The 21,990-nt window shown below is 33.7% G+C and overlaps 3 protein-coding genes across 7 annotated transcripts; all 3 read left to right on the top strand.

Annotated features, from left to right (window-relative positions):
* The first annotated feature begins 2,750 nt into the window (after positions 1 to 2,750).
* Positions 2,751 to 7,456, top strand: LOC111310135 (auxin transporter-like protein 2). The gene is made up of 9 exons (XM_022909291.2): positions 2,751 to 3,485; positions 3,620 to 3,802; positions 3,911 to 4,096; positions 4,169 to 4,281; positions 4,381 to 4,564; positions 4,647 to 4,744; positions 5,440 to 5,647; positions 5,746 to 6,003; positions 6,872 to 7,456. The coding sequence occupies exons 2-9, from the start codon at positions 3,632 to 3,634 to the stop codon at positions 7,076 to 7,078; spliced, it is 1,425 nt and encodes a 474-aa protein (XP_022765026.1). The 5' UTR covers positions 2,751 to 3,485; positions 3,620 to 3,631; the 3' UTR covers positions 7,079 to 7,456.
* A 2,329-nt stretch (positions 7,457 to 9,785) lies between these two features.
* On the top strand, positions 9,786 to 12,748 carry LOC149513297 (uncharacterized). Of its 2 annotated transcripts, XM_089748262.1 has the most exons (5): positions 9,786 to 9,885; positions 10,010 to 10,065; positions 10,151 to 10,246; positions 10,599 to 10,724; positions 12,119 to 12,748. In XM_089748262.1, the coding sequence occupies exons 2-5, from the start codon at positions 10,039 to 10,041 to the stop codon at positions 12,527 to 12,529; spliced, it is 660 nt and encodes a 219-aa protein (XP_089604388.1). In that variant the 5' UTR covers positions 9,786 to 9,885; positions 10,010 to 10,038; the 3' UTR covers positions 12,530 to 12,748. The 2 variants fall into 2 exon arrangements, with proteins under 2 accessions (XP_089604388.1, XP_089604387.1); XM_089748261.1 differs by lacking the exon at positions 9,786 to 9,885 and having other exon boundaries at positions 9,909 to 10,065.
* A 113-nt stretch (positions 12,749 to 12,861) lies between these two features.
* Positions 12,862 to 20,579, top strand: LOC111310134 (uncharacterized). 4 transcript variants are annotated; one of them, XM_089748257.1, is made up of 11 exons: positions 12,862 to 13,134; positions 13,345 to 13,440; positions 13,574 to 13,648; positions 14,202 to 14,382; positions 14,594 to 14,840; positions 17,833 to 17,907; positions 17,993 to 18,098; positions 18,187 to 18,280; positions 19,386 to 19,589; positions 19,818 to 19,978; positions 20,263 to 20,579. In XM_089748257.1, exons 1-11 carry the CDS (start codon positions 13,108 to 13,110, stop codon positions 20,410 to 20,412), a joined length of 1,416 nt encoding a protein of 471 aa, XP_089604383.1. In that variant the 5' UTR covers positions 12,862 to 13,107; the 3' UTR covers positions 20,413 to 20,579. The 4 variants fall into 4 exon arrangements, with proteins under 4 accessions (XP_089604383.1, XP_089604384.1, XP_089604385.1 ...); XM_089748258.1 differs by having other exon boundaries at positions 20,161 to 20,579; XM_089748259.1 differs by lacking the exon at positions 19,386 to 19,589.
* The last annotated feature ends 1,411 nt before the right edge of the window (positions 20,580 to 21,990 follow it).

Below are 21,990 nucleotides of genomic sequence, written 5' to 3'. Positions count from 1 at the left end.
AATTATTTTTTGGTGAGAAAGCTTTTTTCACGAATAGATATAAATAAAAAGCCTAAACTCAGCTCGAAACTTAACTTTTAGTTCTTGAATTTTACATTTTCTTAACTCAAAATCACTTAATACTGTAATTTTTTTTGTTTGTTTGATGAGAATTTGAGTTGAAAGAATAGTTGAGTAATTTATTGATGTAAACTTTTTTTTTTTAATTCAAAAGCATTTTAAATGCAAGGATATAGGTATAATATTTGGCAGATTCTCGAAAGATGGTAATCTGGCAATGGTCAATGGCAATTGAATGGTATAATTATTCATGTTATGACCCTTGTATTTGAGTGGAGGAATGGCTTGGCAATACACATTTGAATGCCCTGGGCCTATCTGCATACAGTGGATTATTTTGGCTTCATAATAGCAATTCAAAGATATTTTCCAGAGATTAATTCTCTCTTGCATGCATACCATAATAATGAATAATTCTCTCTTGCATGCATACCATAATAATGAATAATAAGCAACATTGACTTATTATTTATCATGTCCAAAATATATATATATATATAGAAAAAAAATTGATGCAGGTAAAATCTGAAAATTTCTTTGATTATATTATTAAATATAATTAATTGCCATGAGTTATTTTATTTTTGAAAGAAAATTTTTTGGTTGTAATTATAATTTTTTCTTTCACATTTACCTAACACAATTATGTGATGTTTATGAGATGACAATGCTTCCATCCAAATGATGTTTCATTGTGCATTTCTGAGATTTGGTGGTTTACTGCTCAGAACACTGTTATCAGATTTTGACATTTTGGTTTAAATGGCAAAATCATTTATTGGTGAGAAAGGGTCTTTGGCCTAGTGTAGTTTTATTGTCAGAAAATAATTTTTGCATTTAAAAGTTTTTTGTAATTCGATTTTAATATTAAATAATAAAAAATTAATGTTTAATTTAAAACTTTGGTTTTGTAATTTAAATAAAAAAGTTAATTAAGACATTTTTCTTGGTAAAAAAATGCTTTTGAAATAAAAATTACTATATTATTTTATATATACTTTTAGACATTTCAATTGCTCAAAAATATTTTTTCACAATAATATTAAATACTGAAAATTTTTAATTAAACATTTCTTATGAATTTTTTAAACATAATCTTTTTATTAAGACTTTTTTAACCGTAACTACACCTAATTTTTTTTTTACCAATAATATGTTTTGGCTTAGCCAAAAATGCCATTTGTTTGGCTTCTATCCATTGTTTTTGAAAGGCATTGATGGTAAGATTGACCAACACTTCCTATGACATATTACCAAATAAATCATCATTAAAATTATGTATTTCTTCCATATTTTTGTCAATACATTGTATCTTTCAAACAACAAATCTAGAAATTTATCAAATCTTTTGATATGTTTTGGTCCAATTTCTTGGTAAGTGAATTTAATCTTTCTTAATTACCATGAAATTTATTTCGGATTTTGTTAGAATATGAATAATCAATTGATTCAACTTTAGTGTACTGTCATTTTTTTTTTTTTTTTACGAAAAATATTATTTGTTTCACTGCTTTTGTTCCAATTCTTTTGTTCTCATTTATGTGACAATAATTTATTGATTTAATTGTAATATTTCATTTTAAAATCAATTGATTTGTTAATAAATGGATAGACTTCACGTTCGGATAATTGAACAAGGCAAGGGAAAAGCAAGGCAAAGGTTGAAACTGAAGATTGGTTTCGCTTAAAAGTGTTAATAATTTGGATCAAATCGTTTAATTTTTTTTAAATAATATATAATAGTATAAACTTTTAAAATTTGATTTGAATTTAAATTAATATTTTTTAAAATCAATTTAAATTGAATTAAATTTTATTAGTTCGATTTAATTTATCAATTTTTTACGTTTATTTTTTTTTATTTTTGATATATTATTTAAATAAAAATTTTAACATATTTAAATAGATTTATATATAAAATAATTAATTTTGTTTTTTTTAAAATTTTAAAAATATATAAATATTAATAAAAATATATAATTTAATTTGATTCTTTTTTTTTTAATTTTTCATATTTTTACTCAAAATTTGATCTAAATTTAACATATGTATTTGATATTTAAATTTAATTCGAATAAAAAAAATAATTTAAATTAAATTAAATATTATATTTTTAATTTTTTTTTTTTTTCTCAATTCTAACTTCACTTGACTGTAACATATTTTGACTGTAACATATTGATCAATGAGTATTATTTGAAAAGTTTTTTTTTTTTCCCAAGAAAACATCATTGAGATGCCCAAAATTTACTTCTGTATTTTTTATGTTGAAAATTAATGCTTTGGCAATCATGGCTGTAGACTTGTAGTTATGAAAGTGCCAGTGATTCATGACTACTACCAGAAGCCATGCAGAGTTTATTATCATGATGCTTTCATCTATGATGGCCATTTTTTCATTTTCTTTTCACTTTCCTATCCCGTCTGTGAAAGATTTTTTTTATATATTATTTATTTTTATATGAATAATTTGATTAACAGTTGTAATCAAACAAGTAAATGTGAATGGTTAGAGTTTTACTTTTTCTCTTTTGAAAAATGTTTTCCAAACTATTAAATGACAATTGCATTAATGGAATTCAAAAATAGAAAATTTTAATAAAAAATATTTTGTACTGTTACTGAAGATTTGGATCAGTAACCAAGGAACAAACCAATTTAAAAAGGCTTTTTTTTTTTGTCATAGGATCATTAGTAACTGAGACAGACAACACCCAGAGACTATGAAACAGTGTTAACGCAAGAAGCTAAAAGTTCTCTCTGCCACTCTTATGTCTTAGCAGAAAACTCGGGCGCTAATCTTTGTGTTCTTTAAACGAAAAACCAGAAAAGGGTTTCTTCTTGTTTTTGTTTGCAGTTTTTATTCTCTCCTTGTTATCTTGAAAACACTGTAAAAGCGAAGCAAGCAAAGCCCACCCTTTTCTAGTTTCCTAGTTAGTAGCTCAGCTTTCCTTTCTTGCATTTCTCAGGTGCTGCTTCTCCCTGACAGATCTCGTTTCTCAAAGAAAAAAAAAGGGTTTTTTATGATTTTATCTCTTCTTCAAGAGAAGAACAGGAAAGCTTTTTATTGTTTGTTGGGTTTTTTTAAGTGTGAAAAGAAATGATTTTTTATGGTACAAAGGGTTTTTAGGTAGCTTTTTGAATTACAAGTTTTTGTTTAGAGTTGTGAGGCTTCTGTCTTCTTCTAAATTTATAACCTCCTTTAAACCAGAAAAATTAAAGCTGGTAACAGCCACCCAAAAACTATGGTTTCCTGTTGTCAAACGAGATAAATACACAGTCTTTTTCTCTCTCTGTCTTTCTTTGAGATCATTTATAGAAGCTGAGCTGATTTCTGGGTCGTTTTACATTTGTCAAGTATCTGTCTTTTTCTTTCTCTACTTCTTTATTATAAGTCACTGCCAATAGACCCTCCCTGGAATAAGGTAACATAGTCAAATATTTGAGGTTCATGTTCTACAATTGCTTTTATTATTATTTTTTTTTAACTTCATGATTGGTTTTGCCTGGTGGGTTTGGTTTGGTTTGGTTTGATTTTGTGCTTGTTTTTGATCCATAGAGAAGTGAAGCAATGTCAGGACAGAAACAGGCAGAGGAAGCAATTGTACCCTGCTTTAATGAGACTACTGAACGTGAAGAAAAAGAGGAAGAAAAAGGAGATCTTTCCATTTTCAGTGTTAAGAGTCTTCTTTGGCATGGTGGTTCTGTTTATGATGCCTGGTTTAGCTGTGCTTCAAATCAGGTACCAAACTAAAATCCCAAATCAAAATTGTAATCAAAGTAGTGTAAAAACTAGTTCTTATTTTTTTTAACTGATAAAGATTCCTTCTCTCTTTTTTGTTTTTTGCAGGTGGCTCAAGTTCTGTTAACACTGCCATATTCTTTCTCTCAAATGGGAATGCTTTCAGGGATTATTCTGCAGATTTTTTATGGTGTTATTGGAAGCTGGACTGCTTATCTCATCAGTGTTCTGTATATTGAGTACCGAAGCAGAAAAGAGAAAGAGAATGTCAGCTTCAAGAACCATGTCATACAGGTTAGCTTTTCAAGATCAACAGACGCTTTTAAAAAATATACCTGAAAAATAACAATTTTTTTTAACATGCAGTGGTTTGAAGTGTTAGATGGTTTATTGGGACCTTCGTGGAAAGCTGTTGGATTGGCTTTTAACTGCACTTTCCTGCTCTTTGGATCTGTCATTCAGCTTATAGCCTGTGCCAGGTCCCATTTCTTTAATTTTCCCCAAAGTTCTTTCATTAAATTCTCAACTTTGATGATTTAATCAACTGATTTCTGATGTTTTCTGTGAGTTCATTACAGCAACATATATTACATAAATGATAAGTTAGACAAAAGGACATGGACTTATATCTTTGGAGCTTGCTGTGCTACCACAGTGTTCATCCCCTCATTTCACAATTATAGAATCTGGTCTTTTCTGGGCCTTGGTATGACCACTTACACTGCATGGTATTTGACCATTGCAGCCCTTGTCCATGGCCAGGTAAAAAAAACAAAGAAATGGGCTTGATCTTTCCTCAGTTTTTTACTTAATCTCAAATTTTTTTACCATATTTCTTTTACAGGTGGAAGGTGTAACTCACCAAGGTCCAACTAAGTTGGTTTTGTACTTCACTGGCGCCACCAATATCCTATATACTTTCGGCGGACATGCTGTCACGGTGTAAGTGCTGTTATTATTATTACTACAGTTCCAAAAAATATATATAATGCTTGCTTTATTTTATTCAACTGAAACTTTGCAAATGCAGTAAAATATAAATTTCTTACAGTAGGATATCATTAGCAGCTTTTGTTTGCCATTTTTGGGATTTGGGAAAGAGACAAGTTTGCACAAACAAATTCATTGATATCCCTTTGTTCACTTAGTAAAGTTACTCTTGATTCAAATTTTACTGGTTTGGTACCTTTCTTGTCTCCCGTTTTGGTCAAAAGTTGCAGTCAATTCTTTACTAAATATTTTGCTGCAAAATCATCAATTCTGGTAGGTTGGTAATTTACTTGTTCGACTGGTTATTAATGCGTGCATCAAATCTGATTATGGGTCAAAATTATTGAAATAAATACAACAGGGAAAAAGAATATGACGAAGAAGTGAAATAATGAAATTTGTACTCTTTGGTTGAGTTGAGCTTCTTTAAAATCCATTTCTTTGAGTGGGGTTTGCATCATGATAATTGCAGGGGGTCCTCTGCTACTTTAACCAAGGTTTTTCCCCCTCTTTAGCAGGAGATCTTTAGACATATCCTGTTACCTTACTAAAAAGTGGCAATCTTATCCCTTTGGTCACTTTTGACTGGACTATTACAGATGTTGTGTAAAACTGAGTTTTGGACAAATTTTTGATGAATTTTACAGTGAAATTATGCATGCAATGTGGAAGCCTCAAAAATTCAAGTACATATATCTATCGGCCACCCTCTATGTGTTCACCCTGACCATCCCATCGGCTGCTTCAGTCTACTGGGCTTTCGGTGATCAACTCCTTAATCATTCCAATGCCTTTTCACTTCTTCCACGCTCTGGGTGGCGTGATGCAGCAGTTGTTCTAATGTTAATTCACCAGGTTTGTGGATATTGTACAGACCGATTTTTATGCTATCATAGCCTTATTGGATTAGTGAAATTTGACATGATCAATTGCTTTGGCTTCTAATTTTACAGTTTATTACATTTGGGTTTGCGTGTACACCATTATACTTTGTGTGGGAGAAAGTGGTGGGGATGCATGACACAAAGAGCATATGTTTTAGGGCAGTGTGCCGGTTACCTGTGGTGATACCTATTTGGTTCCTCGCTATCATATTTCCTTTCTTTGGTCCCATAAACTCGGCTGTAGGATCTCTTCTGGTCAGCTTCACTGTCTACATCATCCCTGCCTTGGCTCATATGCTTACTTATAAATCCGCCTCTGCCCGACAGGTAAATCTTTAAATGGTCCAATTTCTTCATTTCTTATCTTCATTTTCTACCAAATGTTTGTGCAACCTGGCTGGCATTGTCGAATGCCTCAATTATGTTGCTAGTCTATCATTATAAGCCAACCTTTCTTAGCCATCATGATCAAAACAGTTTGATAGATACACCTGTTGATAGGTGGGATGATTCCTGAGGATAGCCTTTATGGTGGTAATTTTGATGCTCAAGAGGCACCTCGGGATCCTGATTGATTACTGACAGACCTGATTAGATGATCTTGATAATTCCTAGTATGTGATTATTGTCTGATATAACTTAGAGAAGCAATCATACAAGGTTTTCAGCAGTTTGTGACAAGTCAGAGTGTTTTCTAGGTGTAATTTTCCTTTCCTGTGATTTGCATCTATAAGAGGCCTTGTCTGGTGATTTTTGTATTCAAGTGTTTACAATTTCATGACCTAACGACAAAATCATTTTCAAACAGGCTGTTAATTAACTCAGGATACTCTTTCATGTTGAAAACTAGTTGTACTATTTTGCTGATATGATTCCAGACATAAGATTGTAGGCCATTTTCGAATCCTAAGTCACCACAGTTCTTACCCCACCAGTGGTTCAACGGTAGAGATACACATAATTTATGAAACAAAGATGAGGTTGGTGGCATTTCCTTGTCACTCAGTTTAACTTTTGTGCTGGCCACATCTTTCAAGTAGCCGGTAGGCTGGCTAAACCATCAAAGTCTTATTCTTCACATTAACAGCAGATCAAAACAAAAAACTTAACCTTTTAGACCATCAAACGAATATTTCATCATTGTGTAATTCACCAACTTACTTTAATTCTTTGGTATTTATTCTTGTTTGAGCAGAATGCAGCTGAGAAGCTTCCTTTCTTCCTCCCAAGCTGGACAGCAGTGTATGCACTGAACACATTTATTGTCATATGGGTGTTTGTACTTGGCTTTGGATTGGGAGGTTGGGCTAGTATGACAAATTTCATCAAACAAGTCGATACATTCGGGCTCTTTGCCAAGTGCTACCAGTGTCCACCCTCACCTTCAACAAAACATCACTGAATTAAAACTTTGATTCAAATCTAAACCCTCTTTTTGTTTACATTCCAACCACAGTGCATTATATCATCTTTTTTCTCTTGTATCATACGCTGGTAGGGAGGCATGGACATCTCCAGTATATTCAGTTTGCTATAGTTTCCTCTCTCCTTGTTCTACCTTTCTCTACAAGTTATCAGTTATTGTTAATGGTTGTATTCCCTTAGTATCTATCTTTTGTCAATGGAAGCAACAGCAATCCTTTTAGGCTGGTATTTCTTCACATGGTTTGGACATTGGCTAGCTGTCACATGGTTTGTACATTGGCTAGCTTCCCCATTGAACCATTTTGCATGTTAGTTCATATCAATACAAATCATATAATTACAATATATAAACTTACATCTAAATTCCTTTGACAAATTCATATGTTTCAGCTGTTTATGTTTTCTTTTTCACATGAACCCACCACTAAATTGTCCTCTAGTGTTACTCAATTAATCTATTTTGGAAGTTTTTGACTGGTCAAATTTGGAAGTAATTGGCCAAGGGCCCCTGATTTATGGATGCTAAAATAGTTGTTTTCAGTGATTTGGGTGTCTGTTACTTTCATCTTTATCCCCATACCCCATGCCTATGAATCTTTTTTGTTGGTTATTGTTTCATCATATATATATATATATATATATATATATATATATATAGAGAGAGAGAGAGAGAGAGAGAGAGTCATGATCATTATAATTAAAAATTCCAAATATTTTATCAATAAATCACACAACTATTCGATTGTGTTTTTTTTTTTTTTTCTTCATAATCTAAGGAGATACATGCACATAATTTTTAGATTTAATTATGAATGGATTAAGCAAAATTTCATATATGATAAATCCATTACGTTTTAATCAATGGTTAAAAAATATAGACAGCTAATTAAAATTTTAATTTCAGTGATTAAAATTTAAATTTTTGCAATTCCAATTATCAAAAATCAATGATTCAAAAAATCATATATGACATATCAATTACATTTTGATGGATGCAATTGCCATTGTGACTTCATTGGATGTTAAGAAAGTACATTTTTCACACAAATGACTTACAATGATACAAATAGGTGACATATATCAACTTATATAACAATGTACCCACAAACTATTACCAGACTTTTTTTCTCTTTCTTGTTTGATTGTTCCTCTTTTGTTCTTTCATAGCCAACTTTCATTTTCATACAATCTCTGCTTATCTTCAAGAACAAGATATTTTGAAACATAAAATACTATATATATATATATATATATATTCTTTAAGATGAAAAAGTAATGAGAAACATGAGGTGGAAATTGGCTAATTTGATAATGAAGACAACCAAACTTATGTACAAAAGATAAAATTTTCAACATTTCTTAGCTTTTTATTATATTTTTGGGTAAAAAGCAACAAACTTTATACAAAGGACTAATTTTTAAGGAAACGTGCATTGAGAAAAAAATAAATAAAGAGACCACGAGAGTCACACCGTTTTTTTTAATTTCGTTACAAATCTTTTCCCATTTTTAAAGGCATGCGTTTCTTTTATATATATACTTTTTTTTTTCCACGTATTAAAGTGCATAAAAAGTGTTTTTGTGAAGAGAAAAGAAGTGAGACACAAAAGAATCTATGTCATGATGGTGTCAATCACATAATTGGCTTTGGTTCAAGTCGATTGAATCTTTTGACTCGGAAGCACAAAAGGGGTTCCCTCTACTTGAACTAACGTGGGTTTGATTTGGCTGCAGGTAGGGGTGAGAAAAAAATTGAGAAGTTTGAATATAGTGTATGATTTGGATTTTTTTTGTTTAAATTAAAATCCGATATTAAACATATATTAAATTTAAATTAGATTTTAAATGGAGATGTGAAAAATATAAAAAATTAAATCGAATCGGATTATATATTTTTATTAGTTTTTATATATTTTTTAATTTTTTATAAAATAAAAATAATTATTTATTTATAATTTTATTTAAATATATTAAAAAGTTTATTAAAATAATATTTAAAAAATAAAAAAATTTAAATTTAAAAATCAATAAATCGAATCGGACTAATTGATAAAATTTGATTTGGATTAGATGATTTCAAAAAAAAAATTGATTCAGTTACAGATTAAATTTTTAAAATTTATAATATTATATATAATTCAAAAAATTTGAAACGAATCCGATTGAATCTTATTACTCCCAAGCATAGGTGGTGCTTCGATTTTTAGTCCAAATCATACTTTTCTTAGTCCCCTTAGCCACCATTTCTTTGGGGCCTAATTCTGTTTTGCGTTAGCTATTTCCTGGATTTGAGCCCAAACAATGCAGGCTTCATAGCCTTCTTTTACTAGTGTAGTTTGAAGGATTTGGATTTCCTTAAGGAATGTAAGGATGAGATAAGATATGACCCATTAACACGAACTTTATATAGAAATGCAGATTGGACAGCTTCTAGCTCGGAGAAACGTTTTTGCCAGCTTAAATCAACAGTTCCCAAGTTCCATTGGTTGGGAACAAAAGAAGCCATAAATTTAAATGTTTTCCATTTCCAAGAAAAGGTTACTTAGTGCTGAAGATGAAAGGCCATGACTCTGCGATGATTGTCAAGTGAAAAGAGAGTCAAAAGAGTAAAGAGCCAGAAAAGATTAAAATGAGACTGGGAATAGCTTTTCATGATCGACACTTGGCACTTAAAGACTGCGGAATCAAGAAGCTTTTGTTTCTTGGCCATCAAGATTTTCCGCCCTCTGGCTCCAGCCATGGGCCTTGAGTCCTTAACCCAAATGGCAAGTTTGGAGCACTCAGGTAAACACCATAAATATAGCTCTTCAATTCTTAGCATAATTTGATCAGGATTCAGTAACCGAAACCCAAGAAGATCTCCATTTAAACGTTAGTCTCTTCTCAACACTCCACGGTTTGTCTTCAGGGCTCTGTTGAAGAAGTTTCATTGACAGAATGGCACCCAGAAGAAAAACTCCAAAGGTTAAACAATATTGTTTTAGTTGTTTTATAGTTTCCATGCCAAGCCTTTCTCTTGTTTTTTCAATTTTTTTTTTTTTTGGTTCAGGTTGGTTTCAGGCGCATTGATGCTGCTTTCGATGCTCTTCGTCCGATGGGGTTCCCTGATGATGTGGTTCGTAAGACTATCAGAAATCTTCTCAAGGTAACTCTCTCATACATTCCTGTATGTATGTACGTATGTATGCACGTCATTTTAACTTCTTTTTGGTTTCTGGGAAAATTTTAGAAAGAGAAAAAGATGGTTCCTTTATCATTAAAATTTGAACTTTTCTTTTTGGCATGCAAAAGTTCGGATTTTCTGTCACTGATATATTTCTGGGTATCTCAAAGTATACTGGGAAATTGCAGAACATGAAACTTTTAATGAAAAGTTTGGGACTTTCTCCCATCTGTGTTTCCTTCTAGTAACTGTAAATTTGTTTGTTTGTTTGTTTTGTATACTTTGATGAAATATAGGGAGTGGTTTGTTTATTTATTTATCAATGTGTGATTAGGTTTATGGTGGAGATGATGGTTGGAGATTTATTGAGGAGTATTCCTATCAACTTGTCATCGATACAATTCTTCAGGAGCAAGCAAATACTGAACAGGAAAATTTGAAAGAGAAATGCTCTAAAAAGGTACTTGTTTTATGTTGTTTACTAAGTTTGTTTTCGTTTTTCTTATTTATGTATGCGATAAGCTTGGTTTTGTTGCTGAGAATATATATCAGTGGTGTTTTGTTTGGTGGTTGAGAAAATTCAGCCCATGGAAAGAAATGAATTTTTGGGATATGAAGCTCTTTGGCTAAGAATTACTTGAATTTAGTTTTGGAATTGGAATCATATAAACTGTTAATGATTGTTTTTGCCTCTAGGAGATGCCGTTCATTCCCTGAGCAGTGATTTGTCACAGAAGTTTTCTGATTCTATATTCTTATTTGGATTTTCGATATCACATCCTTGATTAGATAATGGAATGGAACCCAAGAGCATGGAATTGGAATCAGATAACTGCAGCATAACTACTAGAAAACCACCTCTAAGCAACTGCCAGGTTCATCATTCAAAAGACATGCAAAATTTAACAGAAAAACAGTCTTGCGTTTACCATGGTTTATTCTCACAGTATTTTGACTTAGATGCCTGTAGCAGATCTGGTATGCATCTTAAACCTGTTGCATACCAAACACTTTGTTGTTAAGGACAACATCATTGGAGCATGACATAGAACTTCAAATAAGTGATGTTCCCCGCAATAGATGAAACTTTATAGTTAATCATAGATGATCCTGGTTTTTTTTTTTTTTTTATGAAAATTGATCTCTTAATTTACTAGTTAATTTTCACTATGGCAAGCAATTTTAGAATTTTGTTATGCTTGTGTTCAATGTGTACGTGTTCTGTTGGGGCTTTTTGATTCAGTTTTGTCATGTTGTTCTTGATCACATGCACAACTGATTTGTTCATTCAAGAAGGGAAGAGAAGCTTCAAACTTAAGGATTTTAACTTAGATGTTCTGTCCTTGTTATTGTGTTAGCTATTACCGGTACTAGACAACTTCCTGCACTGGCTGTTGGAGAATTCAATTTGTCTTTTACAAGCATACTAGATCTAGATAATTGTAAGTTATTGAATGAATGTTGTTCATCCTAAAGTTTCAATGCAGCATTGAAAAATTAAGAATATGACTTGTGAGTATTATTTATATCTCTATGGATATCACATGAATTTAAATATGAAGTTAATCACCCATAACTTTTGGGTGAACAGTTAAAAAATCAAAGTTCTACAACTTGATTCTGAAATTATATTGTCAGGGTATGCATGTTGAGGAAAGTTTCTGTTCTATTCCGTATCTCCTGGAAATGAATAGAGAGATAAGGTGTTTCTATATGATATTTATGGTTGTTTGACATGGTTTTGAAGCATTAAAAATGTGTTAGCTGCCTCTGCAACTGCTGTGCACTGTATGCATATCAGTGATGTTACATTTACCTAGATTTCCCGTACTTCTTTTTTTTCTTATTTGGCAGAATGACAATATGGAAGATGAACCTGGAACACTACCTGGCCCCTCCCCAGTTCGCTTCCCACAGGATGACAATATGGAAGATGAATCTGGAACACAACCTTGCCCCTTCCCGGTTCACTCCCCACAGAGTCAGTCTGCTCCAGTCAACCCTCCTCTCATAACTTGCCCACCGCCAGAAATGGACATCGTTCCCTGCTCCTCTAAAGATTCAACCTCACTTGACATTATTGGAAGACAGTTTCCCTCTCCACAATCATCCTCAGCCGGAGTTCCATTACATATGCAATCGACATCACCAGTGGGTTCTCAACCAATTCGGACCCGGAAACCTTGTTATGGTTGGATTTCCAGTGATGATGATGATGAGGAAGATATTGTCTACTTAACACCAGCCATTGGCAGTTCTGATTAACTGTTAATAGTTCTCCCAATTACTAAACTTTAATGAATAAAAAACATCACAGACTCGATCTCCATCTGCCCTTTCGGATTGAGTCAGACAAGTTGTTATTCAAATCTACATAGTTATCTAGATAACAGTTTATTGACATGTAAAATCTGTATATTCTGTCATGTAAAACTGCATTGAAATGAAATAACTACACATGAGGCATGAAATCACTTCTCCAAACTGTTATGTGATTGAAATACAACTTTTCATCAAAGAAAGATGTTACCAAAACATTACCCTTAAAAATCATATTATGCTTTTGGAGCTAATAAAGCTTTGAAAAAAAAAATGTAAGGTAGAGTTTAATTAAAGTAAAAAATTATTTGTATATTAATATTTTATTATTTTAAATATATTTTAAAAGTGATTTGAATAAAAATAATTTTTTATTAATAAATTAAATATTTAGACCAAGCGTACAAGAAAATAAACAAAGAAAAAACTCAGAAGAAGTGAGAAACTTTCTTGTTTTATTGTCGGCTTATTTCTCACTGTTGCCCTGTCTCTGCACCTCCTTCCTCTTTCTTAATTCCGAAGAAATGGCTCCAAGAGGACGTTCAAGAAAGGCAATTTCTTTCAATTCCCCTTTTTTTCCTCTCCTTTTCTCTTCTCTTTCTTCTTGTCAATCATCTTCACTCACATTTTATAAAAGCTTCTTCCTTTTTTTTTTTGCATTTTCTTACTCTTCTTTGTTTTGTTGTTCTTTCTCTATCTTTCACGTCCTCCTTCTTGTTTTCACTGTCTTTCTTCTTTCTCATTTTTTCTCTTTTTTGCAGAGATCTAATACAAGAATGGATGCTGCCATTGATGCAATGAAGCCATTTGGATTCCCCAATAACATGGTTGTTAAAACCATGAAGGAACTCCAAAAAGTGGGTTCCCTTTTTCTTTTCATTTTTTTTTCTTAAAGAAAGAAGACATTTTGAAGTTTTTATTGAGTTTCTGTTTTCGTTTAAGGAAACAAGCAAAAAAAATGGAAACTTTTGTGGGTTTGTTTTGTTTCAGGTGTATGGGGAAGAAGGGTGGCCCTTCATTGAAGAGGCTTATTACAAGGTTTTGCTTGAAGCTATACTTGAAAAGGTAGAAGCTTTATTTCTTTTATGCTTCTTATTAAACTTAGATTTTTTTTTCAAAAGCTGAGATTCCTAGGATTCTTTTTTTTTTTTTTTTCCGAAAAAGTTACATCTCGGCTCCTTATGTTTGTAATATTTTCTTCCAAATAATTAACCTCTCAGTTCATCTTCCACTCCTGATGAAGTTGATTGTGTAAATGTAACGGCTTTTGGGTGGAAAGCTCACTTTCATAAATCTGTAATGGTGATATATATTCAAGTACCTCTGTAGTTTAAAACTAGAAATTTAAACGTTTGTTGCATTATCAGAAAATTCAAACACATTCAAATGCAATGAGATATAGAACCATATAGTTATGTTCAACTGATCTTGTGGAGATTTGACCTGCCGTCATTGCTTGCTGATATGCTGAGGTTGTTTGTTGTTGTTGTTTCTTGGACTGTGTTATCTGAACATGCTGCATATCCTTGACAGATTGCTGGATATTGGATATTGTGTTAAATCACCATGGTTTCATCGACTATTTTTGACATTCATTTTGTTTATCCCGTTTTTGAAGGTCAATGGAGAAGGAACAAATGATTCCACGAAACCAGCTGCTGAGACTGTTAGTGGGACTCTTGAACCTGCTTGCTCTGATGTGAATCCTCCTATTACTACATTGCAAACCAGCAATGTCTTGGACAATGCATCAGAGGCTGATGAGGCTTTTGGCACTGCAAAACTGACAAATGAATCTGGTAATCAGGTTTTCCATTTTGATTTTTCCCATTGAAACTTGCAGGTTCTGATAAATTTTTGGAGTCAATTGAAATAAGTAGCAGCTTTTCACTTATGTCTTTGAGAAGCATGCAGATAAGGAATGTTACCATGACACATTAAACAATTATGCATTTTGTTCCGATATCCCGATTTGCATCTAAGTTTAGCAATGAATTTCATTATCATCAGATTGTGAACATCTGCCATCAATCGAAGCTGAAGGCTCTGTGAGAAGGCATGCTTGCAGTACTAGCCACTCTACTCCACCTCTTAGTCATAACCCACCACTGCCAGGTAGTAGTTCAACCGAGAAGCGGAGGCCTTACTATGGCTGGATTGGCAGTGATGATGAGGAGGATGTTGTGGAGCTAAGACCAGGACCATTGGCAGAAGAAATAGAAAACCAGCTTTCAAGTTCCAGGGAGAGGAGAAAAAGGTGGGATGTAAAACCAGAGGATATGTGAACTGTTTTAGCTGTAAATTACTCTGTTATGAAGCTAACAAAATTGGTATATATTTACTGGGATTTTATTCAAAACTCTGCTATTAGAAATCCGAATGAAAGTATCATTTTGGGTTCATATAGAAATCTGAATGTGACTTTTAAATATTAGGACGATCACGAACAACAATGTAGTCTGGTAGAGTATTGGATTCTTAATTTTAGTTATCAGACTCAACTGCCTCAAATATATTAAAAAAAACTCGATGGATCAGTTGATCACTTCTTTTTCCTTTCTAAGAATGAAACGATCAAGAACAAAGCAGAAGCTTTCTGGCTAAAATGGCAGTGGTTGAAACTGATAATCTTGAGTTCAGATGCTGTTGGATAATGTCAAATTTAAATTATATGCTATCATTTCTCAAATTCTTGATAATTTTTGTTGGATTATGGGGTCTAGCGGTCTCCCTTAGGGACTCTGTATGTCGATTCATCTGGGTGGAGTATCCCATGATGGATCGGATTCCGGTGTATGGCAACCCAACCTGCCGAGGCCCAATGGGTGAGGTATCTCATGAAGGCTTTGCGAAGTCCCTTATGTTCACCTGTCGCTTAGTACGAGACTTTGCGCTACCAAAAGAGAATAAGGAAATAGAGTTGTGCCTTCATTATTAGCTATAGCTTTTGGTGTAGTGGTACTGGTATCAGAGAGAGGTTGAGGTTCGAGTCCCCCAGGTGCCGCTGGGGAGAGATTGTTGGATTATGGGGTCCAGTGGTATCCCATGGTGGATCGGAGTATGTCGATTCATCTGGATGGGGTATCCCATGGTGGATTGGATTCCGGTGTATGGCAATCAAACCTGTCGAGGCCCAATGGGTAAGGTATCCCATGAGTTGCGAAGAATTGCGAAGCGGGGAGATTGTTGCGAAGAATTGCAAAGCGGGGAGATTGTTGGATTATGGGGTCCAGCGGTATCCCATGGTGGATCGGGGCCCAATGGGTGAGGTATCCCATGGTGGATCGGGGTATGTCAATTCATCTGGGTGGGGTATCCCATGAATTGCGAAGCCCTAGGATTCCAGTGTATGGCAACCCAACCTGTCGAGGCCCAATGGGTGAGGTATCCCATGAATTGCGAAGAATTGCGACGCCTTGGATTGGATTCTGGTGTATTGCGAAGCCCTTTATGTCCACCTGTCGCCTGTCGAGGCCCAATGGGTGAGGTATCCCATGAATTGCGAAGAATTGCGAAGCGGGGAGATTGTTGGATTATGGGGTCCAGCGGTATGGTGAGGTATCTCATGGTGGATCGGCTGTGATTCCGGTGTATGGCAACCCAACCTGTCGAGGCCCCAATGGGTGAGGTATCCCATATGAATTGCGAAGCCCCTTATGTCTAGGCCCAATGGGGCAACCCAACCTGTCGAGGCCCAATGGGTGAGGTATCCCATGAATTGCGAAGAATTGCGAAGCTTGGATTTCAGTGTATTGCGAAGCCCCTTATGTCCACCTGTCGCTTAGTAGGGTAAGGAAATAGAGTTATGCCTTCACTATAAGAATTTTGATTTGACAAAACAAAAATTTGCCTAATTTGAATCAACCTTGTCTAAGCTTGAAATGAATATTTTTCCACCCTTCTATCTTGCCAGAATCAATTTGAAAACCAAAATATGTCAAATTCTCAGAACAAAACATGTTTAGTACAAGCTGTGATGGAAGGGATCGATCCCTATGTCAAATTCTCAGAACAAAACATGTTTAGTGCAAGCTGTGATGGAAGGGATTGATCCCCTAAGGGAAGGGATCGATCCCCTGGCAAAAGGGATCGATCCCCTGGCAAAAGGGATCGATCCTGTTTTCTTCCAGAACCAAAAATATGGTTTATTTTTGGAGGAAAATGGAAATGTTATTGATGTAAGGTGATGAATTTTTGTACGAGGAAGATGAGCATGAAGGTGGAGAAAAGCCTGATACTACTAATTCTGCAGAGGAAAATGAATCCCAGACTGATTCGCAGCCCATGAATGTTGAGCAAATAAACAATAGTGATGCAGAAAATAAAGCTCAAGGCGTTGTCCAGGTATTTAATTTTGATTCTGTAATAGTATTTGTATGGTGACAGAATAGGGCAATAGGCAAGCGGCAACCCCCTATCTTACTTGTTTCTTCAAGGAAGATCATGAAACTGATGTTTTCTGCGTGCACTTTCATAGGTTTTGCATGCATTGCCTAAGTCTTAACAAGGGTGAATTTCAATCTCCTTTCTCTATCTTGACCAAATTTGCTTTATTCCAATTGAAAACTCTTTGTTTAGCTATAGCAACACCTAGCACTATGGTATACTACATGAAAATGTTGCCTTCCGCATTTAGCATATAGGTTTCTACCTTTGAATGACTAAGGTATTAGCTTGCTTGACCTTTATCACATTAGGCATGTGTTTGATACAGGAGGTTGACAATATTGAAGTTACTAGCGGATTGCCACTGCTGGGTGTGAAGGTGATCATCATGCAGTAACTGGAATTTCCAAGAGAGATCTTCTTTTCCTGCTGCTTCTTTTACATCTTCCCATGTTTCCTGAACAGCCACAGCAACTGGATGAATCAAGGAGGATTCTGAAGGAAACCATTGACATTCTTAAGGATCAAGTATTTGCATTTGATACTTTCTTCGTGATGAGTCAGGAACCATATGAGGATAGTTAGCTATTTTGATAGCTCTAGGCTTTCTTAATCCTTCCTTTTTCTTTCAAATATGCATTTGAAGGGGCTGAAATTAGATAAAGTTGCCTTATAACATTTCCATGGAGATAATAATATTTACAAACATAGTTATATATTGAATTTCTCCTTTGGATAGGTGTTATATTGTTCTTGGGAATAAGATAAAAGAAAATCATAAGCAATTTTAATTTGCTCTTTTTGCCCAACTGTGGGCTTTAAATTTCTTATTTATGTTCATGTTTATTGTCATGTTTTGTTAGGGTGGAGTATTGTTCAAAGGAAATCTGCGAGGACAGGCTGGTAGAAGTTATGAAAAAATATCTACTAGGATGCAGGTATGTTTACTCTGCTTCTTCCATTGTACTATCGTGGAGGCTAATGACTGATTCTTTATCCAGTTTCTTCTAAACCAATATACAGAACAAATTTGGCGATGAATATAAGCTTTTCCTTCTTATCAATCCAGAAGATGACAAACCAGCGGCAGTTGTTGTTCCAAAAACAACTTTGCAACCAGAGACAACTGGTAGTTGGCTATGCTATTATGTTATCACAGTCTACGGTTGTCATACACCAAAATCCCTGTTATTGAAAATAAATTATCTTTTCTGCAGTGGTCCCTGAGTGGTTTGCAGCTGGGGCTTTTGGTCTGCTTACTGTGTTTACCTTACTTCTTTGGAACGTGCCCACACTGCAGTCCAACTTATTGTATAATTTTCTATCAATTTCACTCTGACATCCTAAACAAATATATTAACTGTGGCTTGTTCTTGTGATCATAATCAAAGCATAAGCAAGACCAAAATGCTCCTGTTTAGGCTGTTTTCCCTACTGAGGATAAATTTTTAGACTTGTGGCAAGCTCATAACTATTTGACTGATCACTTAGTTATTCAGTTTGCATTTTGAGATTGTATATAATACATTAGACTTGTCCCTATAAATTTATTCCTTTTGGCACATATCTGTCCTAGCTTTCTTGATCAAAGATTCTTCATTCTTCTTCTTCTTCCTTCTCTGTCTCTCTCTCCATTATTTTTCTCTAATAAAGTTGGTTCTGGCCATTAGAAAGTTTAAGTTGATACGGTTTCTGATATTTTGCCGTGCTTCCTTTTTCTTTGAATTATAAGAATTTTCCATCAGATCATTCAGTTTGTCTTATTGCATTACTGCCAATGTCATTGTAATGCTCCAGATCAACATTTGACAATCTCAACTTGTTATTGAATGGTCTACCTGGAGCCTTTGTTATTGCATTTCTTCTGGGGGTACATGAATTGGGCCACGTCTTAGTAGCAAAGAGCACAGGTGTTAAGCTTGCTGTTCCATTCTTTGTTCCTGGTTGGCAGGTGATATACATGGTTCTTTACACTAATCCCTTGTTGAAACAATCTACTTCTGTTTTCCTTTCCCTTTTTAGTTCCTATTAGTTGGTACCTTATCTCTGAAGGGAATCTTTATTGCAATCTAGTGTGTAAACCATATATAAGATCATTACCGTGCCTCTCTCTTTCTATTAAGAAGAAATGTATATCGTAGAGTACACTCCACGTGACATTTCCAATTTTTCATTTCTATGTAGATCCCAATCCTGTTAACTTCTGTGCTTTCTTTACTTGAAGGACATCAGTAGTCACTTAGAATGGATTTGTATGACAATCATCCGTGTTGCCAGTATTACTTTGCTTCTTATGATGGTCGCGTCTATTTAAAAATTCATAAATTGCAACCATTTTCCCTACATTTTCTAATCTATTTTATGTTTTATAAATATGAATGCAGCAAGTCTAATGGACTGCTTTGATGGCATTTAGGTTCTTTTGGTGCCATAACAAGGATAAAAAATATTGTCCCCAAGTGTGAAGACCTCCTTAAGGTTGCAGCAGCTGGACCTTTAGCTGGCTTTTGCTTGGGTTTTGTTCTATTCCTTCTAGGTTTCATATTGCCATCTAGCGATGGTATTGGGGTTGTTGTTGATGCTTCTGTGTTTCATGAATCATTTCTTGTTGGGGGTGTAGGTAAGCAGTTTTTCTTTCAGAGTCAGTTTGCATTCATGTATATACATGTTTGACTAGTGGTGGGTCTTCTGATGCTTTACTAAAGTGTTGGTGTTATATTATATTCCTTAGCTAAATTGTGGTGCACTTGCATTAATGTTCTTCCCCAGCTCATGCATTATATTTTTCATCTATCAGGGTATCATTAAGTTGACGTATTCTGATTGTAGGCTTTCTCTCCTTTTACAGCAAAGCTTCTTCTGGGTGATGTACTGAAGGAAGGAACTCCTCTATCAGTAAACCCACTTGTGATTTGGGCATGGGCTGGACTTCTTATTAATTCAATCAACGGCATTCCTGCAGGGGAGCTAGATGGGGGGCGAATCTCCTTTGCAATATGGGGAAAAAAGGTACTTAATTTAAAGTAAAAACTAATAAATTATTAGAGTTGCACAATTCTCATGCGGTCATGCCAAAGACTTTACAACCTTCACCTAAGCCTCTTATTGTTTATGACAGAATATATGACCTGTAAATTTCTTTCTTTTTTTGGATACTGACGTATTATGGAATAAAAATGAGAATTGGACAGGCTTCAGCTCGCTTCTGAGCACTCTCCATTGGGCTGCTAGGACTCTTGTCTTTATTCAATGATGTGGTGTTTTACTGGGTAGTTCTCATATTTTTCTTGCAGAGGGGGCCAATTGCTCCACTCTCCGAGGAAATCACTGATCCTGATGACAGGTATGTTGCCCTTGGAGTTTTAGTCTTGATCTTGGGATTGCTTGTATGCTTACCGTATCCATTCCCTTTCACATATGACTCCATTAATACAGATTTTTAGTGATAATAGTTTGCACAATCAAACCTACCTAGTCAAACTTGGAGTTTTTTCTTAGGAAGATTTGTCAGAGGAAATGGCCATGAATGATATACAAATTGTCTTGTAAAGTTACTGTCATTACATGCTAGTGATATAGAATGAATCATTTTGAGAGTGATTGCTAGTTATTTTGGAAGTGTAATGATCAGTGTGCAACATATGCTAGCTGGTGGAAACTATTGTCAGCTGAAATTAACAGCAGAAACAGTGGTTACTAAACAGCTCTCTGGTTAACATACAACCTGTCTCTTTTCTTCATGGGTTTACATGTTTTATTGTTATTTATAAGAAGCATGTTGGAAGAGAGTATTGTTTCATGAACTTGTCATTAAATTTAATAAAATTGTAGATTTCAATTTATTTTCTGACTTGGGATCTTCCTCCCCAACCCCTTCTGCGGTACATTTATGGTTATAGACTATAGTATATATTTGGTCTGAATTAGTAGTTGCTTCCATATTTCTGTTGCCTCTGTTATCTTGATATAGATGTGATTGAGGAAACAGTGTGGGACATATTATTATGCATGCACGTACATGTACGTATTCTACATGTTAAAACATAGGGTTTTTGGTTTGGGAACATTTCACTAAAACATAGGGTTTTTGGTTTTTGGTTTAGGCTTTCTTATTTTGACATATTTGCTATATATTATATATTTTTGTTTAAATTTTGTAAAAAATAAAAAATAAAACCGAATTGTAATATTATATATTATAATGTTATGAATTTAAAATTTAATTCAAATTTTCACCGACTCTTATTTTTTAGAAATATAATTTTTTTTCGATTGATATCTTATTATTTATTATTTATTTAATTTTTTTGTAAAAAAGTAAAATTATTAATTAAATCAAACTTTATTCTGTGTTTATCATAAACTTGGATCTTAGAACTTAACCCAAATAATTGGTTAGCAATCTTAAAAGGTTAATTCTCGCAAGATTAATATTTCATTTTAACATTTACAAATTTTTTTATTCTCTAAGCTTTGATTTTTCTTCTAAAAAAATTATTATTTACAGCAATTACATTATTATTCACATATGTTAAAACAAATCTTAGATAATCCCAGCATTTTGCTCTTTTACATGATTTGATTGCCTCCCATCAATAACGATTCATGAGTCTTTGAAGTGAAATAATTTTTCATGTGGATAATTAAATTTAATAATTTGTCACTATATAATGTAAACTATTATATTTTATATAAAAATTATATGTTATAGTTTATATTAATATTAAAATATAAAATATAATTTTTTTAATTTTTTAAATCATTTTATGTTTATATTATTTATTCGTATTATTTTAATATATATCATTGTATTATTTTTTAAATTATCTTATCTATAAACATCGTGAACTTAAATTTTTAATTATCAATGGTAAAAAAAACACCAAACAAAACAACCGTTGGACCCACCAAATCTCAAAATCATTCGAAGCCAACCTTTCCATGCGTCTTTCGCTTTCTAGCTTTCTATTTGATGTCTTTGATTTATCGCGTTGTTTTCATGCATATCTTTAATCATGATA

Source organism: Durio zibethinus, chromosome 19 (assembly GCF_047325235.1).
Source record: "Durio zibethinus cultivar Kanyao isolate XHJ-2024 chromosome 19, ASM4732523v1, whole genome shotgun sequence".
Taxonomy (NCBI): domain Eukaryota; kingdom Viridiplantae; phylum Streptophyta; class Magnoliopsida; order Malvales; family Malvaceae; genus Durio; species Durio zibethinus.
This window is presented reverse-complemented; position numbering and strand designations above follow the sequence as displayed.

What these genes read in the sequence shown, in the direction of transcription:
- LOC111310135 (XM_022909291.2), top strand. Translation starts at nt 3,632, where the DNA reads ATGTCAGGACAGAAACAGGCAGAGGAAGCAATTGTACCCTGCTTTAAT. An exon ending in TTAGCTGTGCTTCAAATCAG is followed by an intron (nt 3,803 to 3,910) that starts GTACCAAACTAA and finishes TGTTTTTTGCAG; the next exon opens with GTGGCTCAAGTTCTGTTAAC. An exon ending in GGCGGACATGCTGTCACGGT is followed by an intron (nt 4,745 to 5,439) that starts GTAAGTGCTGTT and finishes TGAATTTTACAG; the next exon opens with TGAAATTATGCATGCAATGT.
- LOC149513297 (XM_089748262.1), top strand. Translation starts at nt 10,039, where the DNA reads ATGGCACCCAGAAGAAAAACTCCAAAG. An exon ending in CCAGAAGAAAAACTCCAAAG is followed by an intron (nt 10,066 to 10,150) that starts GTTAAACAATAT and finishes TTTTTGGTTCAG; the next exon opens with GTTGGTTTCAGGCGCATTGA. An exon ending in AAGAGAAATGCTCTAAAAAG is followed by an intron (nt 10,725 to 12,118) that starts GTACTTGTTTTA and finishes CTTATTTGGCAG; the next exon opens with AATGACAATATGGAAGATGA.
- LOC111310134 (XM_089748257.1), top strand. Translation starts at nt 13,108, where the DNA reads ATGGCTCCAAGAGGACGTTCAAGAAAG. An exon ending in CAAGAGGACGTTCAAGAAAG is followed by an intron (nt 13,135 to 13,344) that starts GCAATTTCTTTC and finishes TCTTTTTTGCAG; the next exon opens with AGATCTAATACAAGAATGGA. An exon ending in TTGCAATATGGGGAAAAAAG is followed by an intron (nt 19,979 to 20,262) that starts GTACTTAATTTA and finishes TTTTTCTTGCAG; the next exon opens with AGGGGGCCAATTGCTCCACT.